We start from the raw sequence: 24,167 nt of genomic DNA on the forward strand, positions 1-24,167 counted from the left end.
ACTATGTTGCCCAGGCTGGTCTTGAACTCCTAGCCTCAAGTTATCCTCCTGCCTTGACCTCCCACAGTGCTGGGATTACAGGTATGAGCCACTGTGCCCGGCCAGTACTATAAGTTTTTTAAGGTTCATAGAATCCATTGATTTAGGCTGACATTATACCTCTTAATAAAGGAAGCTGATTGCTTCTGTAGAGCTAAAAATGTAAGTAATTTTCAGGGCAACAAGCCTGAGAAAAATTTTTATATGTTTATTAGACAAGAGTAGATTAATGATCACTTCAGTCAAACTTGGAAATAGTTTTCTGTGCAGGAATTGGTGTTTAAACATTGAATACTCTTTGCATAAATTGTGCTGTTTTCGGAAACTCATTGAACCCTTATTTAGATTTTTGGCTGATTACTTTTCTTTCAACTTTTAACTCTGTGTATTGTCTTAAAGCCTTTTCTTTCAATTTTCTTTTTTGTTTTTTCTTTAACTTTCATCATTTACATAATTTCTGGCTGTCCAGCATTTAGAATGCTTTCATCTAGCTGCAGTTTTGGTGAATTTACTTCAGCTTTTCCTCTTCAGGCTACCCACAGTAAGTTCTGTTGTCAAGTAGGCATCTTATACTAATTTGTATATTTTTGCTATACTTCAAGGGTTTTTCCAATTATAGATTGTTAATAATTCTTTAGTGATAATCCTTCATAAAAATCTCTTCCACCTCTGTTTATTAAACTCAGAGTTAGAGAACACAATAGTAGACAATCAAAGAGTTACTTGGTTTAATAATAATTTGAAATAATATTCTTTATATAAATTTTGAAAGTTTAGTATGCACTTTGTTTGCCAGCTCCTTATAACAGGTCACAATATGTTACATACAAACATATATTACTTACCTTTAATTGAAACCACCATGGTTTAACTCTTGAAAGAAATTTGATCAGTATATATTTCTTTTAGAATGTATAAAAACCTGCTTGATAGAAAGTGTTCGTGTTTTTTTAATAGAGGTTCATGCATTCTGTTTTAAAATTATCTGTAGTTGTCTTTTCTATCACTTTAATATATAACTGTGTATATATACTCTTGATTTCTGAAACTAAAGTTTAGAAATAAAGAACTAATATCCCAAAAATGTAGGATCAGAAGCATAGAATGAAATATACTGGTTTTAGTCTTTTGATAGTACTTTAAGGAGGTCTCTATAATAGAGAACAGATTTTAAAGATGTAACAGGATATATACAATAGTGGCCATTAGGTGAATTGTGGTTTATAAAGTCAAAAATTGCTATAATGTATTATGTACTGTAATTTTAATGCCTTGAACTAGATGGTACGGCATGATTTTACAGTGGACATCTTGATATTGTATACACATTAAAGTATTATGTGGAATTAAATAGTAGCTCTTCAAGTGAAGTAAGTGTAAATGTCAACGACCATCTTTTAAGAAATTTTGGATCACTGTAACACATCTTACACTTTGTTAATCACTACCCCTGGGATTTGTTTAAATTGTTTCACCATGGAGCCACAAAAGTTTGAAATCCCCGAGTAAGATACTTTGCATCTTGTTTGCAATCTGTTCAGGGAGAACTAGTAAAAGACCATAGTATATTTGGACTAGAAAGTAACTGAATCTCAAACCAGGTAGTGTGGAGTTACCCCCTCCATGAATTACATTCTTCATTCCAGGGTACGTAATAAACAGAAACATGTTACTTTACCTGTTGCCAAGGCCTTTGAAAAATCTACTTTTACAAATTAGAAAACGTCACTTGTAGTCAAAAGCCATTGCCAGTCATTGATTTTAGTGTTGTAAGATTGCTTATAGGACATTTAATTTAGGAAGAAATGATCATACAGTCTATGAGAGGGTATTAGGAAAAGCTTAGAAATTTCAAGTGCTCTGTTTATTCTGTTACAGGTGGAAGTGCTGCATCAGTAAATGCTAATTTTGCTCATTTTGATAACTTCCCCAAATCCTCCAGTGCTGATTTTGGAACCTTCAATACTTCCCAGAGTCATCAAACAGCATCAGCTGTTAGTAAAGTTTCAACGAACAAAGCTGGTTTACAGACTGCAGACAAATATGCAGCACTTGCTAATTTAGACAATATCTTCAGTGCCGGGCAAGGTATCAAGCTTTAAGCAAAACAAATACAAATTCGTGTTAAACAGTGCTCTTAATTTGGTTGTATTTATTAAAATCTAAACATGCTACACTTTTCTCAGTTGTTGTATAGAAATTTTGTCTGCACTGTCATTTTGAGTAAAATGTTCACTTGACACATTTTGGACCTGAAATATCAACTACAAAACTGAAGACATAGGAACTGATTTGTAAACTTTCAGTCTTCCTAGTTTAGAAAAGTTTTATTTTGTCCTAGAAGGCATGCTTTACTTTTCTTTGGCTGTAAAGAGCCAAGAAGCCCCATTGGCAGAGCTGAATGGAGGATTATTTGGTGGTTTCTGTAACATATTTACTTCGAACGATTTTCCATTAACATCTTGGTGGGTTTTTTATATTAAAAAAAAATTCATGAATTTTACAGTATACTCTTGTATCCAGTTTTATCTTAAGGCTAGTAGCCTCTAAAAATGCATGTGGCAGTGGTGAATCACAGGTGTGTGTTGCTGAATGGAATTCTCCATTCTGATCTCTGGGCCTGTTTTCCTCCTCTCCAAAATGAGGATAATTCTAAGCATTAAACTCATGGAGTGGTGTTCTAAGTACTACTGCATGTAAGGCATATAGAACAGTGCCTAGCGCATAGTAAGTGCTCAATACATGTTTCCCGTTATTACCGTCTCTAATTTTTTCATGGAAAATGCTGGCAAAATGATGCTATTGATAGACTGTTCACATTAGGTCTAGCATTATGTGAATTTGTATGTTCATGTGAACAGGATGCACCCGTCTTGGAGATGTTAACGTAGGAGCACTTGAGAGTTTCTTATACATAATCTAGACAAATTTTTTTGGTACAGAGTGTTAATTTTTGTTGAGACATATTGTGTGTTTATCACAGTGGTATGTATAACAACTAATCCTGTCCAGTATGGTCCAGGTTATTTATTAGATTAATGATTTGGAATCCCGCTTAACTCTAAATCCATTTTAAGTTTACCCGTGTTTCATGGCAAATGTGGTTGATAAGTTGAAAGTGTAACTTTAAATTTTTGGTGTAACTTGATTTTGTTCATTCCCAGGTGGTGATCAGGGAAGTGGCTTTGGGACCACAGGTAAAGCTCCTGTTGGTTCTGTGGTTTCAGTTCCCAGTCAGTCAAGTGCATCTTCAGACAAGTATGCAGCTCTGGCAGAACTAGACAGCGTTTTCAGTTCTGCAGCCACCTCCAGTAATGCGTATACTTCCACAAGTAATGCTAGCAGGTACCTTGTCTTAGCTAGCCCTCCTGCTTTGTGTTTTATCTTTTTTTCCCAACTTTGAATAATCGATTTAAAAAATGACTGTTTCTTTAAAATTCTTGGTTATTTTTGTAAATTTGAGGAATTTGAATTTAAATGCTAATTAAAATATAATCCTTGAATAATTGCCATAATTTTATCTTTTCATTGAATCAGATGTTTTGTTATGTTCTGTCCTTGAACACTAAACCGTATTTGAGAGCATGTACACATCTCAAAATGGACAGTTATTTACAGATTGTACTCAGCAGAGAATCCACTTAGTAGTCAAATAATATACTTTAAAAATACAGTTTTTAGTCAGGAAGATTAAACAGTGAAAGTACCATATTATAGGCTTAGTTGTAAATACAGATTTTTAGAAGTGTTTGCACCAAAGCCCAAAAATCAATTCTATATCTCTTCAGTATCATCCTCATATTTATAAATAAGCACATCTGCTGTGCATATATATCTGTTAGAATTCTTGGCAGTAGGAAGTCTAACACATTTTAGGACATTACACTTTTAAAAAACTTTTCTAGTCTTAACTTTATTTTAGAGTTGCGGAAATAGTCTCAGAAATACAAGAGATTTACCTATAACAATGTTTTATTCATCTCTGTTTTCCATTCCTGTGGATTGTATTTACTAATTTCTTTAGTTATCCTAGTAGCTTATTTTCCTTTAACATCTTTTCTAGAAAGAAATGTTAGGATTGTAACACTTCTGGAAACATAAAGTCTGGAAACATATGTTATATATAATACATGATTTATTGATATTACATTACAGTACATCAGGGGTTCACAAACTGTGGTCCATGGAATGTTTGGGGTACCTGAGACCCTTACATGGGGTCTGTGAGGTTAAAACTTTCTTTATAATAATTCTGAGAGATTGTTTACCTTTTCATTAATTGATATTTGCATTGATGGTGTGAAAACAATGGCAAGTAAAACTTGCTGGTGTCTTTTTTTTTTTTTTTTTAATACTTTAAGTTCTAGGGTACATGTGCACAACATGCAGGTTTGTTACATAGGTATACATGTGTCATGTTGGTTTGCTGCACCCATCAACTCATCATTTACATTAGGTATTTCTCCTAATGCTATCCCGCCCCCAGCCCCCGACAGGCCCCCATGTGTGATGTTCCCCACCCTGTGTCCATGTATTTTTGTTGTTCAACTCACACCTATGAGTGAGAACATGCAGTGTTTGGTTTTCTGTCCTTGTGATAGTTTGCTTAGAATAATGGTTTTTGCTGGTGTTTTAACATGAATATTAAGACAGTGGCACCAAACTGTACTAGTCATTACAATAGTCATATTCCTTCCCACTACGCATTCAGTTTTACTTGTATTTTTTATTTTTTTATGATGATTCTTAATGAAGCAGTAACAATTGTTTATTTTATTACATCTTTACACTTAAATGTCTTAATTTTCTTTGTGTTGATACTGATGCTGTGATACACGATATGTTCATTATGGCTACCCTGTAGATCGTTACTTTTTTTTTTTTTTAAGAAAAAAATGAACTGTTTCAATATTTGTTCTCAGCAATGTTTTTGGAACAGTGCCAGTGGGTGCTTCTGCACAGACACAGCCTGCTTCATCAAGTGTGCCTGCTCCATTTGGAGGTATGTGCTTCTGGTATATACACTGGTTTTTATAAAGAACCCAAATATATATTGTGTGGCATTTTCTTAGGAGTCAAAGCAATGATTTATTATCAGAATACTTGAGTTTTCTGCCTTGATAAATATAGTGAAATAGTTTAAATCTTAAATACAAAATGTATTAGGATTTTATAGTGTATTTTATAATTTTTTAAAGCTACGCCTTCCACAAATCCATTTGTTGCTGCTGCTGGTCCTTCTGTGGCATCTTCTACAAATCCATTTCAGACCAATGCCAGAGGAGCAACAGGTAAGAAAAAGAGACAGTCAGTGGAACAGTAAGTTTCGGGGAAGGCATTTATCAACAAAGACACCATGTGAAGAACACCAGAAAACGGGGCCTCTTTCTTAGTGAAGTGAATGGCAAATGGATAGAAGAGTTTGTCCATAAAGACAAATTCTAGCTGAAAGTTCATAAAATCCTGGAATTTAACAGTTGAGAGGGACCTTAGAAATTATCTAGTGTCTGCCCTTTCTAGTTAAAGCTTTCATTTCTCAGGGAAGCCCAGACATGGAGATGAGACTCCACAGAACGTTTATGAAAGAGATAGGACTTGAACAGAGCAATTTAAATGTATTTGGTGGTCTGGTTTCAGAATTACTGGTTGTAGTTCATGCAGTCTTAATGGAACCATTTTACGAGAAGTTTTTATTTTCCCTATGAGATTGCATCAGATGACTTTACTACATGAATTCTTAATTATTAGGTCTTTTTCTAGTGAATATCTCTTTCAGGTGTTAACATTTTTTAAGTTGTGGATACTTGATTCAGTTGTGGGTATAATATTGAATATTTTCTCTTTTGATAATTTTTTCTCTTAATTCTCTTTATTTTCTCCATTTTACCTTTTTGATTCATACTGTAAGCCAGTCACATCTTTCTCATGTTATACCTCTGATTTTTGTCATATTACCTTAAACACCAGAGATATTTGCCAGTATCTTGGAATGTCAGCAGGTGCATTTGGTATGGCTAGGTATCCATTAAATCTAGAGTTTGTATGCTTTGTTTTTGTGTATATGTCACAATAATTTAGAACTAAAGCCTAAACTCCAGTTATAGCAAATGTTGATATGAAATCTCGAGAGATTAGTGACTTTAACATTTTAATCGAACCATTAAGAATTACTAGTTTTTAGTAAATCTCTGTCATTGACAAGATTAAGAATCACAGTATTAGGAGTTTGAGCTGTAACTATTTTCTTTTCACATAAATGTATTCACTTATACTCTGTTGGTAAGTAGCATAATAGATGTTTGATAAGTATTTGAATTTCACACAAAATTTAACTTTAAAAAATAATTTGTTTTAATTCAAGCTTACCTAATGAATGATTGTTTTAAATTTCCATTTGTATAATTTCTTCATCAGGTGTGTGATATGTGTAGTGTTTCTGTTTCTTAGCATACTGTTTTGATTTTGTGGACTGAGTTTGTAAAATGTCTCATGATACAATGGGTTTTTGTACATTGCCTCATTTAATCCACTCAGCTGTCATCAAAGAAATATTTTAATTGTGTGACAGCTGAGGGAACAGGCCCAGAAAAGTTAATTGAACATATTTTGAGTACAGCCAGCCAAACTTGTGTTCGAATTCTGATTTATAGTTACTTGCGGGTTGACCATAAGAAAGCCTTTTAAATTTTGTTCTTTTAATGAATGGGGTAAGAATGATAGGGGGATGTTCCAGCATTTATTGTGATAAAGTTGTTCACAAGATGCTATTGAGATATTTATAGATATTATAACTTCACTTAAGAACTGATGAATGGAAACTCAAATTATGCTTTGACTGAGCCTAATCACGTTGACCTAACTTCTCTGAGCCTTCATGTTGTCCCTCTCTATAGAATGTGAACAATATTCTCTTGCTGGCAGGTTTGTTGTAAAATTAGATGATGCACATTTACCCTGTATGTCTTTGCATTACAGCATATGCTCAGTAAATCAGACCTATTATTTTCCTTTCATGATTATACCTCTGAGTTGGTTCTATCATTAGAGTTAAGGGCCTTTTTTTGCTTGTTTTATTTAGAGTTTGCAAGTTTTATAAAAGTTGAAGTTCTACATAGGATATAAAATAATATAAAATGTACAACGTATGTGCAGATGATACAAGATAATTCTAGTATTAACTAACAAAAATTTATTAAGTAAAACGACAGTGTCCACAAACGTTTATTTCAAGGTAATACATTTTTTTCCATTATAAGTCATTTTGAATTTATCACGTTGGTCACCTTTATTAGATTATTATTGAATTGACCAAATCACAAGCATTAACTGCATATGTTTCTATTGAAGCTGAAATATAAACAATACTTTGACAGATGCACTACACTTAAGAATTTCCAGTGTTTTATACCATCAAAGTTAGTATTATTTAATAATTTTTTGTTGCCTTCAAATATATTAACACTGGCCGGGCACAGTGGCTCATGCCTGTAATCCCAGCACTTTGGGAGGCCAAGGCGGGTGGATCACCTGAGGCCAAGAGTTTGAGACCAGCCTGGCCAACATGGTAAGACCCTGTCTCTACTAAAAATGCAAAAATTAGCCAGGTGCAGTGGTACGTGCCTCTAGTCCCAGCTACTTGGGAGGCTGAGGCAGGAGAATCGCTTGAACCAGGGAAATGGAGGTTGCAGTGAGCTGAGATCATGCCACTGGACTCCAGCCTGGGCGACAGAGCGCGAGACTCTGTCTCAAAAAAAAAAAAAAAAACATGTTAACACTGTGAAATTATATTTTGAGGTACCCTTTGATCCTAGCACTTTGGGATGCCAAGGTAGGTGGGTTGCTTGAAGCCAAGGAGTTTTGAGAGCAGCCTGGGCAACATGGCGAACCCCGTTTCTACAAAAAAATAAATGGTGGCAGACACCTGGAGTCCTAGCTACTTATGAGGCTGAGGTGGGAGGATTACCTGAGCCTAGGAGATCGAAACTACAGTGAACTGTGATTGCGCCACCACACTTCAGCCTAGCTGACAGAGTGAGACTCTAGCTAAAAAAAAAAAAAAAAAAAAGGAGGTACCCTTATTGCATAATAGTTCTATGTGAAATTTGGAAAGTTTTATCAATATGTTTCTCTTTTTCTTTGTTGGTTTGTTTTAGACAGATTCTCAGTCTGTCATCCAGTCTGGAGTGCAGTGGCTTAGTTTTGCTCACTGCAGCCTCTACCTCCTGGGTTCAAGCGATTCTCATGCCTCAGCCTCCTGAGTAGCTGGGATTACAGGTGCGTGCCACCATGCCCGGCTAATTTTTGTATTTTTAGTAGAGATGAGGTTTTGCCATGTTGACCAGACTCATCTTGAACTCCTGGCCTCAAATGATCTGCCTGCCTTGGCCTCCCAAAATGCTGGGATTACAGGCGTGAGCAACTGCACCTGGATCATTCTTAAAATGATGTTTAAATAATCATTTTTTCTGGATTTATAAAACTTTGGGGCTTTAGTTTTTTTTTTTTTTTTTTTTTTTTACTTTAAGTTCTAGGGTACATGTGCACAACATGCAGATTTGTTACATATGTATACATGTACCATGTTGGTGTGCTGCACCCATTAACTCGTCATTTACATTAGGTATGGCTCCTAATGGTGTCCCTCCCCCACTCTACCCGACCCCAAGACAGGCCCCGGTGTGTGATGTTCCCCACCCTGTGTCCAAGTGTTCTCATCGTTCAGTTCCCACCCTCAGTCAGAACATGTGGTGTTTGGTTTTCTGTCCTTGCGATAGTTTGCTCAGAGTGATGGTTTCCAGCTTCATCCATGTGCCTACAAAGGACATGAACTCATCCTTTTTTATGGCTGCATAGTATTCCATGGTGTATATGTATCACATTTTCTTAATCCAGTCTGTCATTGATGGACATTTGGGTTGGTTCCAAGTCTTTGCTATTTTGAATAGTGCTGCAGTAAACATACGTGTGCATGTGTCTTTATAGTAGCATGATTATAATCCTTTGGGTATATACCCAGTAATGGGATGGCTGGGTCAGATGGTATTTCTAGTTCTAGATCCCTGAGGAATCGCCACACTGTCTTCCACAATGGTTGAACTAGTTTACACTCCCACCAACAGTGTAAAAGTGTTCCTATTTCTCCACATCCTCTCCAGCATCTGTCGTTTCCTGACTTTTTAATGATTGCCATTCTAACTTGTGTGAGATGGTATCTCATTGTAGTTTTGATTTGCATTTCTCTGATGACCAGTGATGATGAGCATTTCTTCATGTGTCTGTTGGCTGCATAAATGCTGTCTTTTGAGAAGTGTATGTTCATATCCTTCCCCCACTTTTTGATGGGGTTGTTTTTTTTTCTCGTAAATTTAAGTTCGTTGTAGATTCTGGATATTAGCCCTTTGTCAGATGGGTAGATTGCAGAAATTTTCTCCCATTCTGTAGGTTGCCTGTTCACGCTGATGGTGGTTTCTTTTGCTGTGCGGAAGCTCTTTGGTTTAATTAGATCTCATTTGTCTATTTTGGCTTTTGTTGCCATCGTTTTTGGTGTTTTAGTCATGAAGTCCTTGCCCATTCCTATGTCCTGAATGGTATTGCCTAGGTTTTCTTCTAGGGTTTTTATGGTTTTAGGTCTAACATGTAAGTCTTTAATCCATCTTGAATTAATTTTTGTACAAAGTGGAAGGAAGGGATCCAGTTTCAGCTTTCTACATGTGGCTAGCCAGTTTTCCCAGCACCATTTATTAAATAGGGAATCCTTTTCCCATTTCTTGTTTTTGTCAGGTTTGTCAAAGATCAGATGGTTATAGATGTGTGGTATTATTTCTGAGGGCTCTGTTCTGTTCCATTGGTCTATATCTCTGTTTTGGTACCAGTACCATGCTGTTTTGGTTACTGTAGCCTTGTAGTATAGTTGAAAGTCAGGTAGCGTGATGTCACCAACTTTGTTCTTTTTGCTTAGGATTGTCTTGGCAATGCAGGCTCTTTTTTGGTTCCATATGAACTTTAAAGTAGTTTTTTCCAATTCTGTGAAGAAAGTCATTGGTAGCTTGATGGGGATGGCATTCAATCTATAAATTACCTTGGGCAGTATGGCCATTTTCATGGTATTGATTCTTCCTATCCATGAGCATGGAATGTTCTTCTGTTTGTTTGTGTCCTCTTTTATTTCACTGAGCATGGTTTGTAGTTCTCCTTGAAGAGGTCCTTCACATCCCTTGTAAGTTAGATTCCTAGGTATTTTATTCTCTTTGAAGCTGTTGTGAATGGGAGTTCACTCATGAGTTGGCTCTCTCTCTGTTATTGGTGTATAGGAATACTTGTGATTTTTGCACATTGATTTTGTATCCTGAGACTTTGGGCTGAGATGATGGGGTTTTCTAAATATACAATCATGTCATCTGCAAACAAGGACAATTTGACTTCCTCTTTTCCTAATTGAATACCCTTTATTTCTTTCTCCTGCCTGATTGCCCTGGCCAGAAGTTCCAATACTATGTTGAATAGGAGTGGTGAGAGAGGGCATACCTGTCATGTGCCAGTTTTCAAAGGGAGTGCTTCGAGTTTTTGCCCATTCAGTATGATATTGGCTGTGGGTTCGTCATAAATAGCACTTATTATTTTGAGATATGTTCCATCAATACCTAGTTTATCGAGAGTTTTTAGCATGAAGGGCTGTTGAATTTTGTCAAAGGCCCTTTCTGCATCTATTGAGATACTTGTGGTTTTTGTCTTTGGTTCTGTTTATATGATGGATTATGTTTATTGATTTGCATATGTTGAACCAGCCTTGCATCCCAGGGATGAAGCCCAACGTCATTGTGGTGGATAAGCTTTTTGATGTGCTGCTGGATTCAATTTGCCAGTATTTTATTGAGGATTTTTATGTCGATGTTCATCAGGGATATTGGTCTAAAATTCTCTCTTTTTGTTGTGTCTCTGCCAGGCTTTGGTATCAGGATGATGCTGGCCTCATAAAATGAGTTAGGGAGGATGGCCTCTTTTTCTATTGATTGGAATAGTTTCAGAAGGAATGGAACCAGCTCCTCTTTGTACCTCTGGTAGAATTTGGCTGTCAGTCTGTCTGGTCCTGGACTTTTTTTGGTTGGTAGACTATTAATTATTGCCTCAATTTCAGAGCCTCTTATTGGTCTATTCAGGGATTCAACTTCTTCCTGGTTTAGTCTTGAGAGGGTGTATGTGTCCAGGAATTTATCCATTTCTTCTAGATTTTCTAGTTTATTTGCGTAGAGGTGTTTATAGTATTCTCTGATGGTAGTTTGTATTTCTGTGGGATCAGTGGTGATACCCCCTGTATCATTTTTTATTGCATCTATTTGATACTTCTCTCTTTTCTTCTTTATTAGTCTTGCTAGCAGTCTATCAATTTTGTTGATCTTTTCAAAAAAAGCAGCTCCTGGATTCATTGATTTTTTTTGAACCTCTTTTTGTGTCTCTATCTCCTTCAATTCTGCTGTGATCTTAGTTATTTCTTATCTTCTGCTACCTTTTGAATGTGTTTGCTCTTGTTTCTCTCATTCTTTTAATTGTGATGTTAGGGTGTTAATTTTATATCTTTCCTGCTTTCTCTTGTGGGCATTTAGTGCTCTAAATTTCCCTCTACACACTGCTTTAAATCTGTTCCAGAGATTCTGGTATGTTGTGTCTTTGTTCTCATTGGTCTCAAATAACATCTTTATTTCTGCCTTCATTTCATTATTCACCCAGTGGTCATTCAGGAGCAGGTTGTTCAGTTTCCATGTAGTTTTGTGGGTTTGAGTGAGTTTCTTAATCCTGAGTTCTAATTTGCACTGTGGTCTGAGAGACAGTTTTTTATGATTTCTTTTATTTTACATTTGCTGAAGAGTGCTTTACTTCCAATTATGTGGTCAATTTTGGAATAAGTGTGATATGATGCTAAGAGGAATGTATATTCTGTTGATTTGGGGTGGAGAGTTCTGTAGATGTCTATTAGGTCTGCTTGGTGCAGAGCAGAGTTCAAGTCCTGGATATTCTTGTTAACTTTCTGTCTCGTTGATCTGTCTAATGTTGACAGTGGAGTGTTAAAGTCTCCCATTATTATTGTGTGGGAGTCTAAGTCTCTTTGTAAGTCTCTAAGGACTTGCTTTTTAAATCTGGGTGCTCCTGTATTGGGTTCATATATATTTAGGATAGTTAGCTCTTCTTGTTGGATTGATCCCTTTACCATTATGTAATGGCCTTCTTTGTCTCTTTTGACCTTTGTTGGTTTAAAGTCTGTTTTATCAGAGACTAGGATTGCAACTTCTGCTTTTTTTTTGTTTTCTGTTCGCTTGGTAGATCTTCCTGCATCCCTTTATTTTGAGCCTATGTGTGTCTCTGCACGTGAGATGGGTCTCCTGAATACAGCACACGGATAGTTCTTGACTCTTTATCCAATTTGCCATTCTGTGCCTTTTTTTTTTTTTTTTTTGAGACAGAGTCTCGCTCTATCACCCAGGCTGGAGTGCCGTGGCGCGATCTTGGCTCACTGCAGGCTCCGCCTCCTGGGTTCATGCCATTCTCCTGCCTCAGCCTCCCTAGTAGCTTGGACTACAGGCACCCACCACCACACCCAGCTAACTTTTTGTATTTTTAGTAGAGACAGGGTTTCACCATGTTAGCCAGGATGGTGTCGATCACCTGACCTCGTCATCTGCCTGCCTTGGCCTCCCAAAGTCAGTCTGTGTCTTTTAATTGGGGCATTTAGCCCATTTACATTTAAGGGTAGTATTGTTATGTGTGAATTTGATCCTGTCATTATGATGTTAGCTGGTTATTTTGCTCATTAGTTGATGTAGTTTCTTCCTAGCAGCGATGGTCTTTACAATTTGGCATGTTTTTGAAGTGACTGGTACCGGTTGTTCCTTTCTATGTTTAGTACTTTCTTCAGGACCTCTTGTAAGGCAGGCCTGGTAGTGACAGAATCTCTCAGCATTTGCTTGTCTGTAAAGGATTTTATTTCTCCTTCACTTATGAAGCTTAGTTTGGCTGGATAGGAAATTCTGGGTTGAAAATTCTTTTCTTTAAGATTGTCCAATATTGGCCCCAACTTTCTTCTGGCTTGTAGAGTTTCTGCTGAGAGATCCACTGTTAGTCTAATGGGCTTCCTTTTGTGGGTAGCCTGATGTTTCTCTCTGGCTGCCCTTAACATTTTTTCCTTCATTTCAAGCTTGGTGAATCTGACAATTATGTATCTTGGCATTGCTGTTCTCAGGGAGTATCTTTGTGGCGTTCTGTGTATTTCCTGAATCTGAATGTTGGCCTGCCTTGCTAGATTGGGGAAGTTCTCCTGGATAATATCCTGCAGAGTGTTTTCCAGCTTGGTTCCATTTTCCCCGTCACTTTCAGGCACACCAATCAGACGTAGATTTGGTCTTTTCACATAGTCCCGTATTTCTTGGAGGCTTTGTTTCTTTTTACTTTTTTTCTCTAAACTTCACTTCTCGCTTTATTTCATTCATTTGATCTTCAGTCACTGATACCCTTTCTTCCACTTGATCGAATCAGCTACTGAAGCTTGTGCATGCGTCACGTAGTTCTCGTGCCATGGTTTTCAGCTCCATCAGGTCATTTAAGATCTTCCCTACACTGTTTTTTCTGGTTTGCCATTCGTCTAATCTTTTTTCAGGGTTTTTAGCTTCCTTGCGATGGGTTCGAACATCCTCCTTTAGCTCAGAGAAGTTTGTTATTACCGATCTTCTTAAGCCTACTTCTGTCAGTTCGTCTAAAGTCATTCTCTGTCCGGCTTTGTTCCATTGCTGGCGAGGAGCTGCAGTCCTTTGGAGGAGAAGAGGCACTCTGGTTTTTAGAATTTTCAGCCTTTCTGCTCTGGTTTCTCCCCATCTTTGTGGTTTTATCTACCTTTGGTCTTTGATGATGGTGACCTCTAGATGGGGTTTTGGTGTGGGTGTCTTTTTTTTTTTGATGTTGATGCTATTCCTTTCTTTTTGTTACTTTTCCTTCGAACAGTCAGGACCCTCAGCTGCAGGTCTGTTGGAGTTTGCTGGCGGTCCACTCCAGACCGTTTCCCTGGGTATCACCAGCAGAGGCTGCAGAACAGCAAATATTGCAAAACAGCAAATGTTGCTGCCTGATCCTTCCTCTGGAAGCTTCGTCTCAGAGGGGCACCCGGCTGTATGAGGTGTCAGTCGGCCCTACTGGGAGGTGTCTCCCAGTTAGGCTACTAGGGGGTCAGGGACCCACTTTAGGAGGCAGTCTGGCCGTTCTCAGATATCAGACTCTATGCTGGGAGAACCACTGCTCTCTACAAAGCTGTCAGACAGAGACGTTTAAGTCTCCAGAAGTTTCTGCTGCCTTTTGTTCAGCTATGCCCTGCCCCCAGTGGTGGAGTCTATAGAGGCAGGCAGGCCTTGTTGAGCTGTGGTGGGCTCCACCCAGTTCAAGCTTCCTGGCCACTTTGTTTACCAAGTCAAGCCTTAGTAATGGCGGACACCCCTCCCCCAGCCTCTCTGCCGCCTTGCAGTTCAAGACTGCTGTGTTAGCAGTGAGCAAGGCTCCATGGGTGTGGGACCTGCCGAGCCAGGTGCAGGATATAATCTTCTGGTGTGCCATTTGCTAAGACCTTTGGAAAAGTGCAGTATTAGGGCAGGAGTGTCCTGATTTTCCAGGTACCATCTGTCATGGTTTCCGTTGGCTAGGAAAGGGAATTCCTTGACCCCTTGCGCTTCCCGGGTGAGGTGATGCCCTGCCTTGCTTTGGCTCACACTCCGTGGGCTACACCCACTGTCCAACCAGTCCCAATGAGATGAACTCAGTACCTCCCTTGGAAATGCAGAAATCACCCATCTTCTGCATTGCTCGTGCTGGGAGCTGTAGACTGGAGCTATTCCTATTCCGCCATCTTGGAACTCTGTTCTGGGGCTTTAGCTTTTTTAAAAACTGTAATATTAGACAGTAACTCTCATTAGGAGATTAGCCTATTGTGGCCTAATTTTCAGATTCTATGATATTTAGTGTTTTTTTCCCCCCCAGAGCCCTTAAATCTAATTAATAGAGGTAAAATAATTTTTAAACCCAAGTGCCTGTCAACTGATGAAACCAAATGTTGAATAGTTATACAATGACAAATTATTTGATAATTAAAAAGTGATGAAGCATTGATACATGCTACAACATGGATGAACCTTGAAAACATTCTGAGCAGAAGAAACTCGTCACAAAAGGCCACATATTTGTGGTGGCCATTTGTATGAAATGTCCAAAATTGGAAAGAAAAAGTAGATCAATGATTGCCAGGGGGTGGTAGGGTTTTAGCAGTGGTGGGGCAGCATGCGAAGTGACAGCTGATAGGTATCATATTTCTTTTGAGGAAGATGAAAATATGCTAAAATTAGATTCTGATGGTGGTTGTATAACCCTGTGAATATATTTAAAGAATCATTGAATTCTATACTTTAAGTGAATGAATTGTGTGTAGTATGTGAGTTATATTTCAAAAAGCTGTAAAAAGCCTAAAAAAAGTTTAGAGCAGTTCAGGACCAGGGCTTGGGGGGCATCTTTGTTGCAGATTGAGGTATAGTGATTAATATTGGTTAACAGTCACTGTTGGCTAAAAGTCAGTTTTTGCCAGTGCATTTTGTGAAACATGTCTCCTGTAATGTTGTTAGCAAAATTCGGTGGAAAAGTGTTCTGTGTCTAAATACATGTGAGAAATGCTGGAATAAACACAATTTAACCAATGTCATTAATGCAGGACTGCTCTGAGCCTGTAAAGTGCTTTAAGAAAGTAGATAAGACCCGGTGCGGTGGCTCACGCCTGTAATCCCAGCACTTTGGGAGGCCGAGGCAGGTGGATCACGAGGTCAGGAGATCGAGACCATCCTGGCTAACACGGTGAAACCCCGTCTCTACTAAAAATACAAAAAATTAGCTGGGCATGATGGCAGACGCCTGTAGTCCCAGGTACTTGGGAGGCTGAGACAGGAAAATGGCGTGAACCCAGGAGGTGGAGCTTGCAGTGAGCCGAGATCATGCCACTGCACTCCGGCCTGGGTGACAGAGCGTGACTCCGTCTCAAAAAGAAAAAAAAAAGAAAGTAGATAAATATAAGGGCCACATTAATTTTTCACAGGCCCTTCTCCCTCAGTTAACCTTTCTTTTTGTATTTGGAACACAGTGACACTTTTTTAAGTTAGCAAGAAAGTTACATTCATTGAGTATTTATTGCAAAGCACTCTAATTCGTTATTACATTTATTCTTCACAGCAGCTTTGTGAAGTATAGATACTATTATCTCTATCCCTCCACCTCATTTGCAAATGCGGAAACTGAAGCTTATAAAATAAAGTAACATCATGCGGCCAGAAAATGACAGAACCACAACTCAGAACCATTCAATTTTTTAATCATTCTTATGCCTATTTTAAAAGTATTCTAATTTTAAATCCGTGGAAATATATTTTAGACACACTCTTACTTCAGTTTGTTAAAACGAACAAACAAAAGGTTCTAGTATTTAACAATTTAAGTTTACTTTCTATTAATTTTATATGTAACCTGTCTGTCCTCAAACATGCCAGGTGAGTAAGATCTGTACAAGATGCCTTTTCTTTTTTCTGTCTTCAGCCATTGTATTTTAACCTGTAAATACTGCTTACCTTTCTCTTGAACTGGAATATTTAATAATTTTTCCCTTGTAATACTTAATTAGTTCATTTGAGTTATTTGTGTATTTCTAGTTAATGTGCTGATTTGTAAATAAAACAATCTAGCATTGTTCATGCACTCTCTCACAAGACTTGGTTTTGATCCTAAATGTATATGCTGGATAATCTCATATGATCCTATGAATAGCATATTTAGATGTAGCTTATGATGCCTACAAAGCGTTTTTTAATGACTGTAAAAAAGTTGATGCCTATTTGTTTAAAAAATTGATTTCATCACTGTTTCTTAATTTGTTATTTATTATTCTAATCTCCCTTTATTTTAAACAGTATAAATATTACAGTGTCATGAATATAGTTGAAATTAAAAGCCTTATTTTGTGAATGTGTTTTTGTTATATATTATGCTACCCCCTTAGCAACAGTACGCTCGAATTTTATAACTTTTTAATGAAACAAGTATACCTTTATTTTAACATTAGTTATCTATAAATTAATTGACGTTGGTCTCTTTATGGCTTTCCATAAGGCCTTTCTGGAGCAATGCATTCTCAAGTGTTTCCTCACGCTCATTTTGGTAGGTGGCCACAATTAATATCTAGATTTGTGTGGCAATTTGTCTACCTGCTTGTGGAAGCTTCTGCTAGTGTTCTGGATCCCTGCATGTGGAATTAAGTTTTTTTTCCATGTTTTAAAATGGAGTGAGCATGGATGTGTGGCATTGGGATTACATTGTATTTAAAATTACATGGAAATATTTTTAGTGATTTATGTGTAAATGCTGAAAAGCATTACTGCTTACCTACATGGTCATATTAGAATGTTAATAGTTGATTCGTTTTCTTGAGTTTGAATTCATGGTACTTTGAGTGACGCCTTCTTGATATACCAAACCATTTTACTGCATTATTCCATGGAGTTTGGTTTTGCTTAACTGTATCCAAGTTTTGCTTTTAAGTGCTCTCTTAAAGTGATTTGTCAAAGTTATGTCAATGCATTGTTGTCTGTTATGAAGCCCTCCTGTTACCCTTGCAGTGTGCTTATTATTCTTTAATTCACCTGCTTCCCAATGGCCTGTTTTTCCTTTTTTTTGCATCAGTAATAAAAAAGTAATTTTTTAATATTCTAATTAGGTTCATTGAGCAGAATTGCATTGTTACAAACATTACGACTACAGGGATTACTTTGGGCAACATCTATAACTTGTTTTTCAGCTTTTTAAAAATAAAAGACATTCCGTGTAATATTTTTTAGTATTTAATTTCTGTGCCTTAAGTCAATGAACAAATTGGTAAATTTGTTAAAATCAGGAAATTTAGTGAATTTTCATGGTATTTTGATTGCATCATGCTAAGAATATTTCATTATGTAATTACTAGTAGTCTCTATTTAAAGCAACATTATTGGCTCTTATTTTACTGAGACCCTTCCTAGAACACATAGTTGGAGGTTTTGTTTTTAATATTCAGTAGTAATAAATAACATACTGTAAGTGAACAGTAAATGGGGAAATGATGGCAGCATTCCACATATGTAGCAGTTGTTCACACACATTTCTCCTGACGTGATAATACTCTGTCCACCAAGTAATACCAGCTAGGCATGGCAAGCCACGGAAGAATACAGTAGCATTGAACACTTTAGCCATTTATTCTGCATTCTTCCTAAGAATGCCTGTTTCACTTCTAATATTTGTGGATTTCACACTAATTTCAATAGCTCAGTTGCCCTAACCTTCCTTCAGTCTTGCAAAGCTGTCTTCATTTACCTTCCGTAAGAGGGTGGGAGTCCGTGTGTGTGTGTGTGTGTGTGTGTATGGAATTGATTTAATAGGAAAATGTCCTTTTAATTGTGTTAGTGTTGTTAAGAGAATTTCTCTCTGTTTCTCTGGCTGTAGTTACAAAGCTGCATAGGTTCTGAGTGGTCTGCCTCTAACTAACCGTTTGTCCTATAAGTCCTGTTCTTTTTAGTGAACTATTTTTCAGCGGTTTAAATTTTTTTTTTCCAGGAACACATATTATGTTATGACAGATACTTCAGTAGATAAAATTTTGAATGTTATTTTACTGCATATAGCAAAACAAAACTAAAAACAAAAATGTATACTAGTATACATATTAATTGCATGATCTTTAAAACACAAGACTGCTGTTTAGACTTGAATTTATAATTTGAGAAATTTTCTTAGGATTTCAAACAACAGCTTTAATAGTTAGTTTCATTCTGGTCATTGTGTTTTAGAAGAATAAAATTTCTACAGGTTATGTTAAACTGTGTAGCGCTAAAACTCATTGTTAACTTTGTTGGAATTTTGGAATTAACCCTGCCTTTAATGTACATCTTAGTATTTTTCAAGGTAAATGATGTCTTTTTTACAATGTTGTGAGAAACTAAACATATCCTGTTGTATGTAACTGATCAGCCCTTCTCTTCTGTCAGCGGCAACCTTTGGCACTGCATCCATGAGCATGCCCACGGGATTCGGCACTCCTGCTCCCTATAGTCTTCCCACCAGCTTTAGTGGCAGCTTCCAGCAGCCTGCCTTTCCAGCCCAAGCAGCTTTCCCTCAACAGACAGCTTTTTCTCAACAGCCCAATGGTAAGATCTAACATTTGGCGAGCTGTAAGTTCATTTTATATATCCTTTTTATATCATAATGTTGTGTGCTTGGGCAGAAAGACTTTTCTAAAAAATACTATAGTATTATCTACTGAGTGTTTACACAAAAATAAAAGCCTTTGGTGATTTGGACCTCAGAAAGCTAAGTGATTTTACAAGTTTTTGTGAGCAGGTTACAATTTATGGGAAATCAGTGATTATGTAAAGAGCATCCCGTCATTCTCAGAATTTCTGTTGCCTTTTTCTGATTATTTTGTCTTACGTGTTCTAATATGCCTCTTGATTTTAAAAGGAGAATTTATAGACCTAGAATGTTGGGATTTTTTTTTCCTTTCAGCACAGAAATGTGTATCTTTTTGTGTGTGAAATAGACTACTTTTCTAATTTGATAACTATACTGTAGTTAGAGTTTGTTATTTGATTTTAGGAAGAGACAAGATTAACTCGACAATTTTACCTATTTCTGTCATTTGCTCCAGTTTGAAGCGCGTAGATACGAAGAAGTTGTGATTCTTGAATCACAACTACGTGTTTTCTTTCTTTTTTTTTTTTTTTTTAAAGTAAGTGGTTATTAAAAAATCTGAAATATGGGCCGGGCATGGTGGCTTACGCCTGTAATCCCAGCACTTTGGGAGGCCGAAGTGGGTGGATCATCTGAGCTCGGGAGTTCAGGACCAGCCTGACCAGCATAGAGAAACCCCGTCTCTACTAAAAATGCAAAATTAGCCAGGCGTGGTGGCACATGTCTGTAATCCCAGCTATTCAGGAAGGCCGAGGCAGGAGAATCGCTTGAACCCGGGAGACGGAGGTTGCGGTGAGCCGAGATCACCATTGCACTCCAGCCTGGGCGACGAGCGAAATTCCGTTTCAAAAAAAAAAAAAAAAAAAAAATCTGAAATATGGACCCTGAAAGAGCCATAAATAATAAAAATATTTCCTACAAAATACTGTGATGTTTACATACAAATCATTGTGTTGTCTGCACAGCCTGTTCCAAATAGTCACAAGCTCGTCTAGTAATGAAATCCTATAAATTTTAGTTATTGAGACAAGTTAGAATGAAAGAGCTGAATGAAAGTTCTCTTGGCCAGGTGTGGTGGCTCACGTCTATAATCCCAGCCCTTTGGGAGGCCAAGACAGGTGGATCACTTGAGTCCAGGAGATTGAGACCAGCCTGGGCAACGTAGTGAAACCCTGTCTCTACAAAAAAATACAAAAATTAGCTGGGCGTGCTGGCATGTGCCTGTAGTTCCAGCTACTCGGGAGACTGAGGTGGAAGGATCACCTGAGCCCTGGAGGTTGAGGCTGCAGTGAGCCATGATCATGCCACTGGACTCTGGCCTGGGTGATAGAGTGAGATCCTGTCCCAAAAAAAAAAAAAAAAAAAAAAGTTAAGACATGCTACAGTAAGTTTGTCTTTGGTATCTGAAAGAGCTTGAGGCCTAACAACTTAACTTTAATATTTTATTTTTGCTGCTCTGGTAGGAATGTCTCTGAAAGTTATTATGAGGCTTTCTAAGCATCAGATTGTCTCTTGAAGGTATAGGTTATAATTGGTGGTTCTGTTTTAACAAGGTGCAGGTTTTGCAGCATTTGGACAAACAAAGCCAGTGGTAACCCCTTTTGGTCAAGTTGCAGCTGCTGGAGTATCTAGTAATCCTTTTATGGTAAGCAAAATTTTAAATTAAGTACTTTATAAGTTGTTAAATCTTATTTTCAAATTAGGAATAGCAGGATGTTAATATTCCTAGATGGTATTTGGTGTTATATTGATATGAGTGACATCATAAGATTGTACAAATTGACACAGAGCCATTATGTGTGATCCTTTTCTGACCTTTTAAAAAATTAGTTGCAAATCAAAGCATTGATAGTTTTTAAAAAATTAGTTGAAATCAAAGCATTGACAGTAGTAGATCAGCTATTTTATAATATGAAACTTATCTGCTTTCTTGTCAAAATAACACTTTATGAGAGGCCCTAGGAATTAGTGAACATAAAAAAGAGGTCTTAAGAGTCAGAAGTTTTGTTTGAATCACAAGTGCTTTTCTAAGACCATTCTAAGATTCTTCTTAGAATCTGTTACAAGAACTGTATGAAATACTGGATATGAAAGACATAGCACAGTTCGTGACACATACTGTGTTTGATATAGCATATTGCCAATAACAAATATTATTGCCAATAATTTAAAAAATAATTCTTAAAAAGTCTAATTAAAAAAAATTAAATTCAGTTTAATGTTTTTATATTTTGTACATGCACTACTTTTGTTTCTTTATTTATTTGTCTTATGTTTTCCTTTAGACTGGTGCACCAACAGGACAATTTCCAACAGGAAGCTCATCAACCAATCCTTTCTTATAGCCTTACATAGACAATTTACTGGAACGAACTTTTATGTGGTCACATTACATCTCTCCACCTCTTGCACTGTTGTCTTGTTTCACTGATCTTAGCTTTAAACACAAGAGAAGTCTTTAAAAAGCCTGCATTGTGTATTAAACACCAGGTAATATGTGCAAAACCGAGGGCTCCAGTAACACCTTTTAACCTGTGAATTGGCAGAAAAGGGTAGCAGTATCATGTATATTAAAATTGGCTAATATTAAGTTATTGCAGATACCACATTCATTATGCTGCAGTACTGTACATATTTTTCTTAGAAATTAGCTATTTGTGCATATCAGTATTTGTAACTTTAACACATTGTTATGTGAGAAATGTTACTGGGGAAATAGATCAGCCACTTTTAAGGTGCTGTCATATATCTTGGAACGAATGACCTGAAATCATTTTAACCATTGCTACTGGAAAGTTACAGAGTCAAAATTGGAAGGTTTTATTCATTCTTGAATTTTTCCTTTCTAAAGAGCTCTTCTATTTATACATGCCTAAATTCTTATAAAATGTAGAGGGATACCTGTCTGCATAATAAAGCTGATCATGTTTTGCTACAGTTTGCAGGTGAAAAAAATAAATATTATAAAATATGCTATTGTTTTTGTGTTCTTGCTGCAATGCCTTTACCAAAGTGGCCTTAAATATGAGTAGTGAATTGAGAACATCTTGAATTCTTAAAAGACTTCTTAGTGACTTTTTATAAAAAGGCCATGTAGAAAATTTATTAAAACTACTGTGACTGCTACATTCAGGAATATGCCAGTGGTAAAGCATTTAAATGTAGCTTGTCAGATTTACCATAATCCTACTAATTTCTTTGCAGCTTATTAATTTTGTGAAATTTGTATATATGAAGAATTTGCATGTATGTGTATTTACAAATTTTTCTAAGTATCTTGAATTCTCAGACTGCAAAAGGCCTATTTTAACTATTGATTTTTTAAAAAAAAAATTTGTCTTTGAATGTATTGGAAGTAGACATGCATTAACTGTGACATTATTGCACCTCAGTTTTTTTCTTTCTTTTTTTGGGCAAACTGATATTGTCTATAGGATATTTGCTTATGTTTGTTTTTTGGCGGAAAGAAACTGGAACTCAGTGTTACCTTAAAGTGATGGAATACTTTGTTTTAAAGGAAAAGATAATAAGTTTAGTTATATCTTTTTGTTAATATTCAAATGAACTCGTTTAAGTATCTATGTACAGTAATGCCTCATTCATCTATAGGTAATCTGGCAGTCTTGTGAAAACCGAACACAACTCAGAAACTTGGAATCGTTTTTTTAAAAAATGCCTCTGAGCAACCCATATAAGTCACAAAGTCTGTGTGTTAGAGCTTATGCATTTGTTTTTATGAGAGATTTTAATAAATTTAATTATTTGCTTGTCCAGACTATAGCATATTAGCTGTTTAGAAGGGATGGCTTGAAAGGAAGGAGACTGAAAAAAACTCTGAGGAGCATACACTGTCCAAGGCCATTAGTGTAAGGACCGCTAGCCGGCCTAGAGGACATCACTATGCTACATCATCTGATGATCGTTCTTTATTATGCCTCTAGGTAATTAAGTAAAGGTGAAATTGCATACACAGATATGTAGTACATATTTTAAAAGTTTTATCTTAAATTGATTAAAACTTTTTAAAAAGCTTTGGTATTAAAAGAGGTAAACATCAGTTTCCTCAAACATTTTATTCATGTTGAATGCCTTTTTGCAATGATGACTGAGTTGTTATCATAGTATTTTAAAACCTGTATAGTGTTTTAGACTTGTTAAAACATTGCTGTCTAGTGTACATCTAGCTAAAAGTGTGGTTTATCTAAACCGTTTTAATAAGCAAGATGACTGGGAAATCTCTGCCCCTTTTCTGAGCAGTATGCCTCTTCTTTTAGAATTAAATGAATGCTGCACAGGTCCAGATGTGTGTTGATGTAGACTTGCAATGTCTCCACATTTTGGAGGACTTCCTCAGCCCTTTTCATAATATATTTGAATTTCTGTTTTAGATTGTATCGGGTCCCAGTTGATTCATGTGTACAAAGTTATGCTACCTAATTACAGGCCATTACCCAAATATCCTACCAGGCTTTCCATCTGAGTAGTAAATTAAACAGTTGTTATCAAAATAATTTTAAAGACTATTTCTTTTTCTGGGTAACTATTGAAGTTTGTAATTAAATGGGAGCTCTTACTGACTTTAAATTAGCACTTACAAAATAAAAATGTTTAGTTCAAGAAGAGACCCAAGCTGGGTATGGTGGTATGAGAGCCTGTGAGTCCTAGCTACCTGGAGGTGAGGTGGGAACATCACTTGAGCCCAGGAGTTGGAGGCTGCAGTGCACTACGATCACACCACTGCACACCAGCCTGGGGATAGAGTGAGATCCTATCTCTAAAAAATGAAAAAAAAGAAGAGAGATAGCTTTAAAGTGGTTTGTCTCGTGATATTCACTGTTTATTAT

At 36.8% G+C, this 24,167-nt stretch overlaps 1 protein-coding gene across 10 annotated transcripts in view; it reads left to right on the forward strand.

The window, feature by feature from the left end:
- The window catches only part of AGFG1 (ArfGAP with FG repeats 1), an 83,813-nt gene extending 59,979 nt beyond the window's left edge, over positions 1-23,834 (forward strand). For 2 of the 10 annotated variants that reach the window (XM_055290849.2, XM_055290852.2), the window contains 8 exons: positions 1,918-2,127; positions 3,204-3,384; positions 4,962-5,041; positions 5,238-5,330; positions 17,212-17,259; positions 19,122-19,280; positions 20,877-20,968; positions 21,609-23,834. In XM_055290849.2, coding sequence (XP_055146824.1) covers positions 1,918-2,127; positions 3,204-3,384; positions 4,962-5,041; positions 5,238-5,330; positions 17,212-17,259; positions 19,122-19,280; positions 20,877-20,968; positions 21,609-21,668 — 923 coding nt within the window. In that variant the 3' untranslated portion in view covers positions 21,669-23,834. Of the gene's footprint in view, positions 1-508; positions 581-1,917; positions 2,128-3,203; positions 3,385-4,961; positions 5,042-5,237; positions 5,331-17,211; positions 17,260-19,121; positions 19,281-20,876; positions 20,969-21,608 lie in introns of all 10 variants that reach the window. The other 8 variants (XM_055290850.2, XM_055290853.2, XM_055290844.2 and 5 more) reach the window with 7 other exon arrangements.
- Positions 23,835-24,167: the final 333 nt, after the last annotated feature.

Source organism: Symphalangus syndactylus, chromosome 8, assembly GCF_028878055.3.
Source record: "Symphalangus syndactylus isolate Jambi chromosome 8, NHGRI_mSymSyn1-v2.1_pri, whole genome shotgun sequence".
In the NCBI taxonomy this organism is placed as follows: Eukaryota; Metazoa; Chordata; class Mammalia; order Primates; family Hylobatidae; genus Symphalangus; species Symphalangus syndactylus.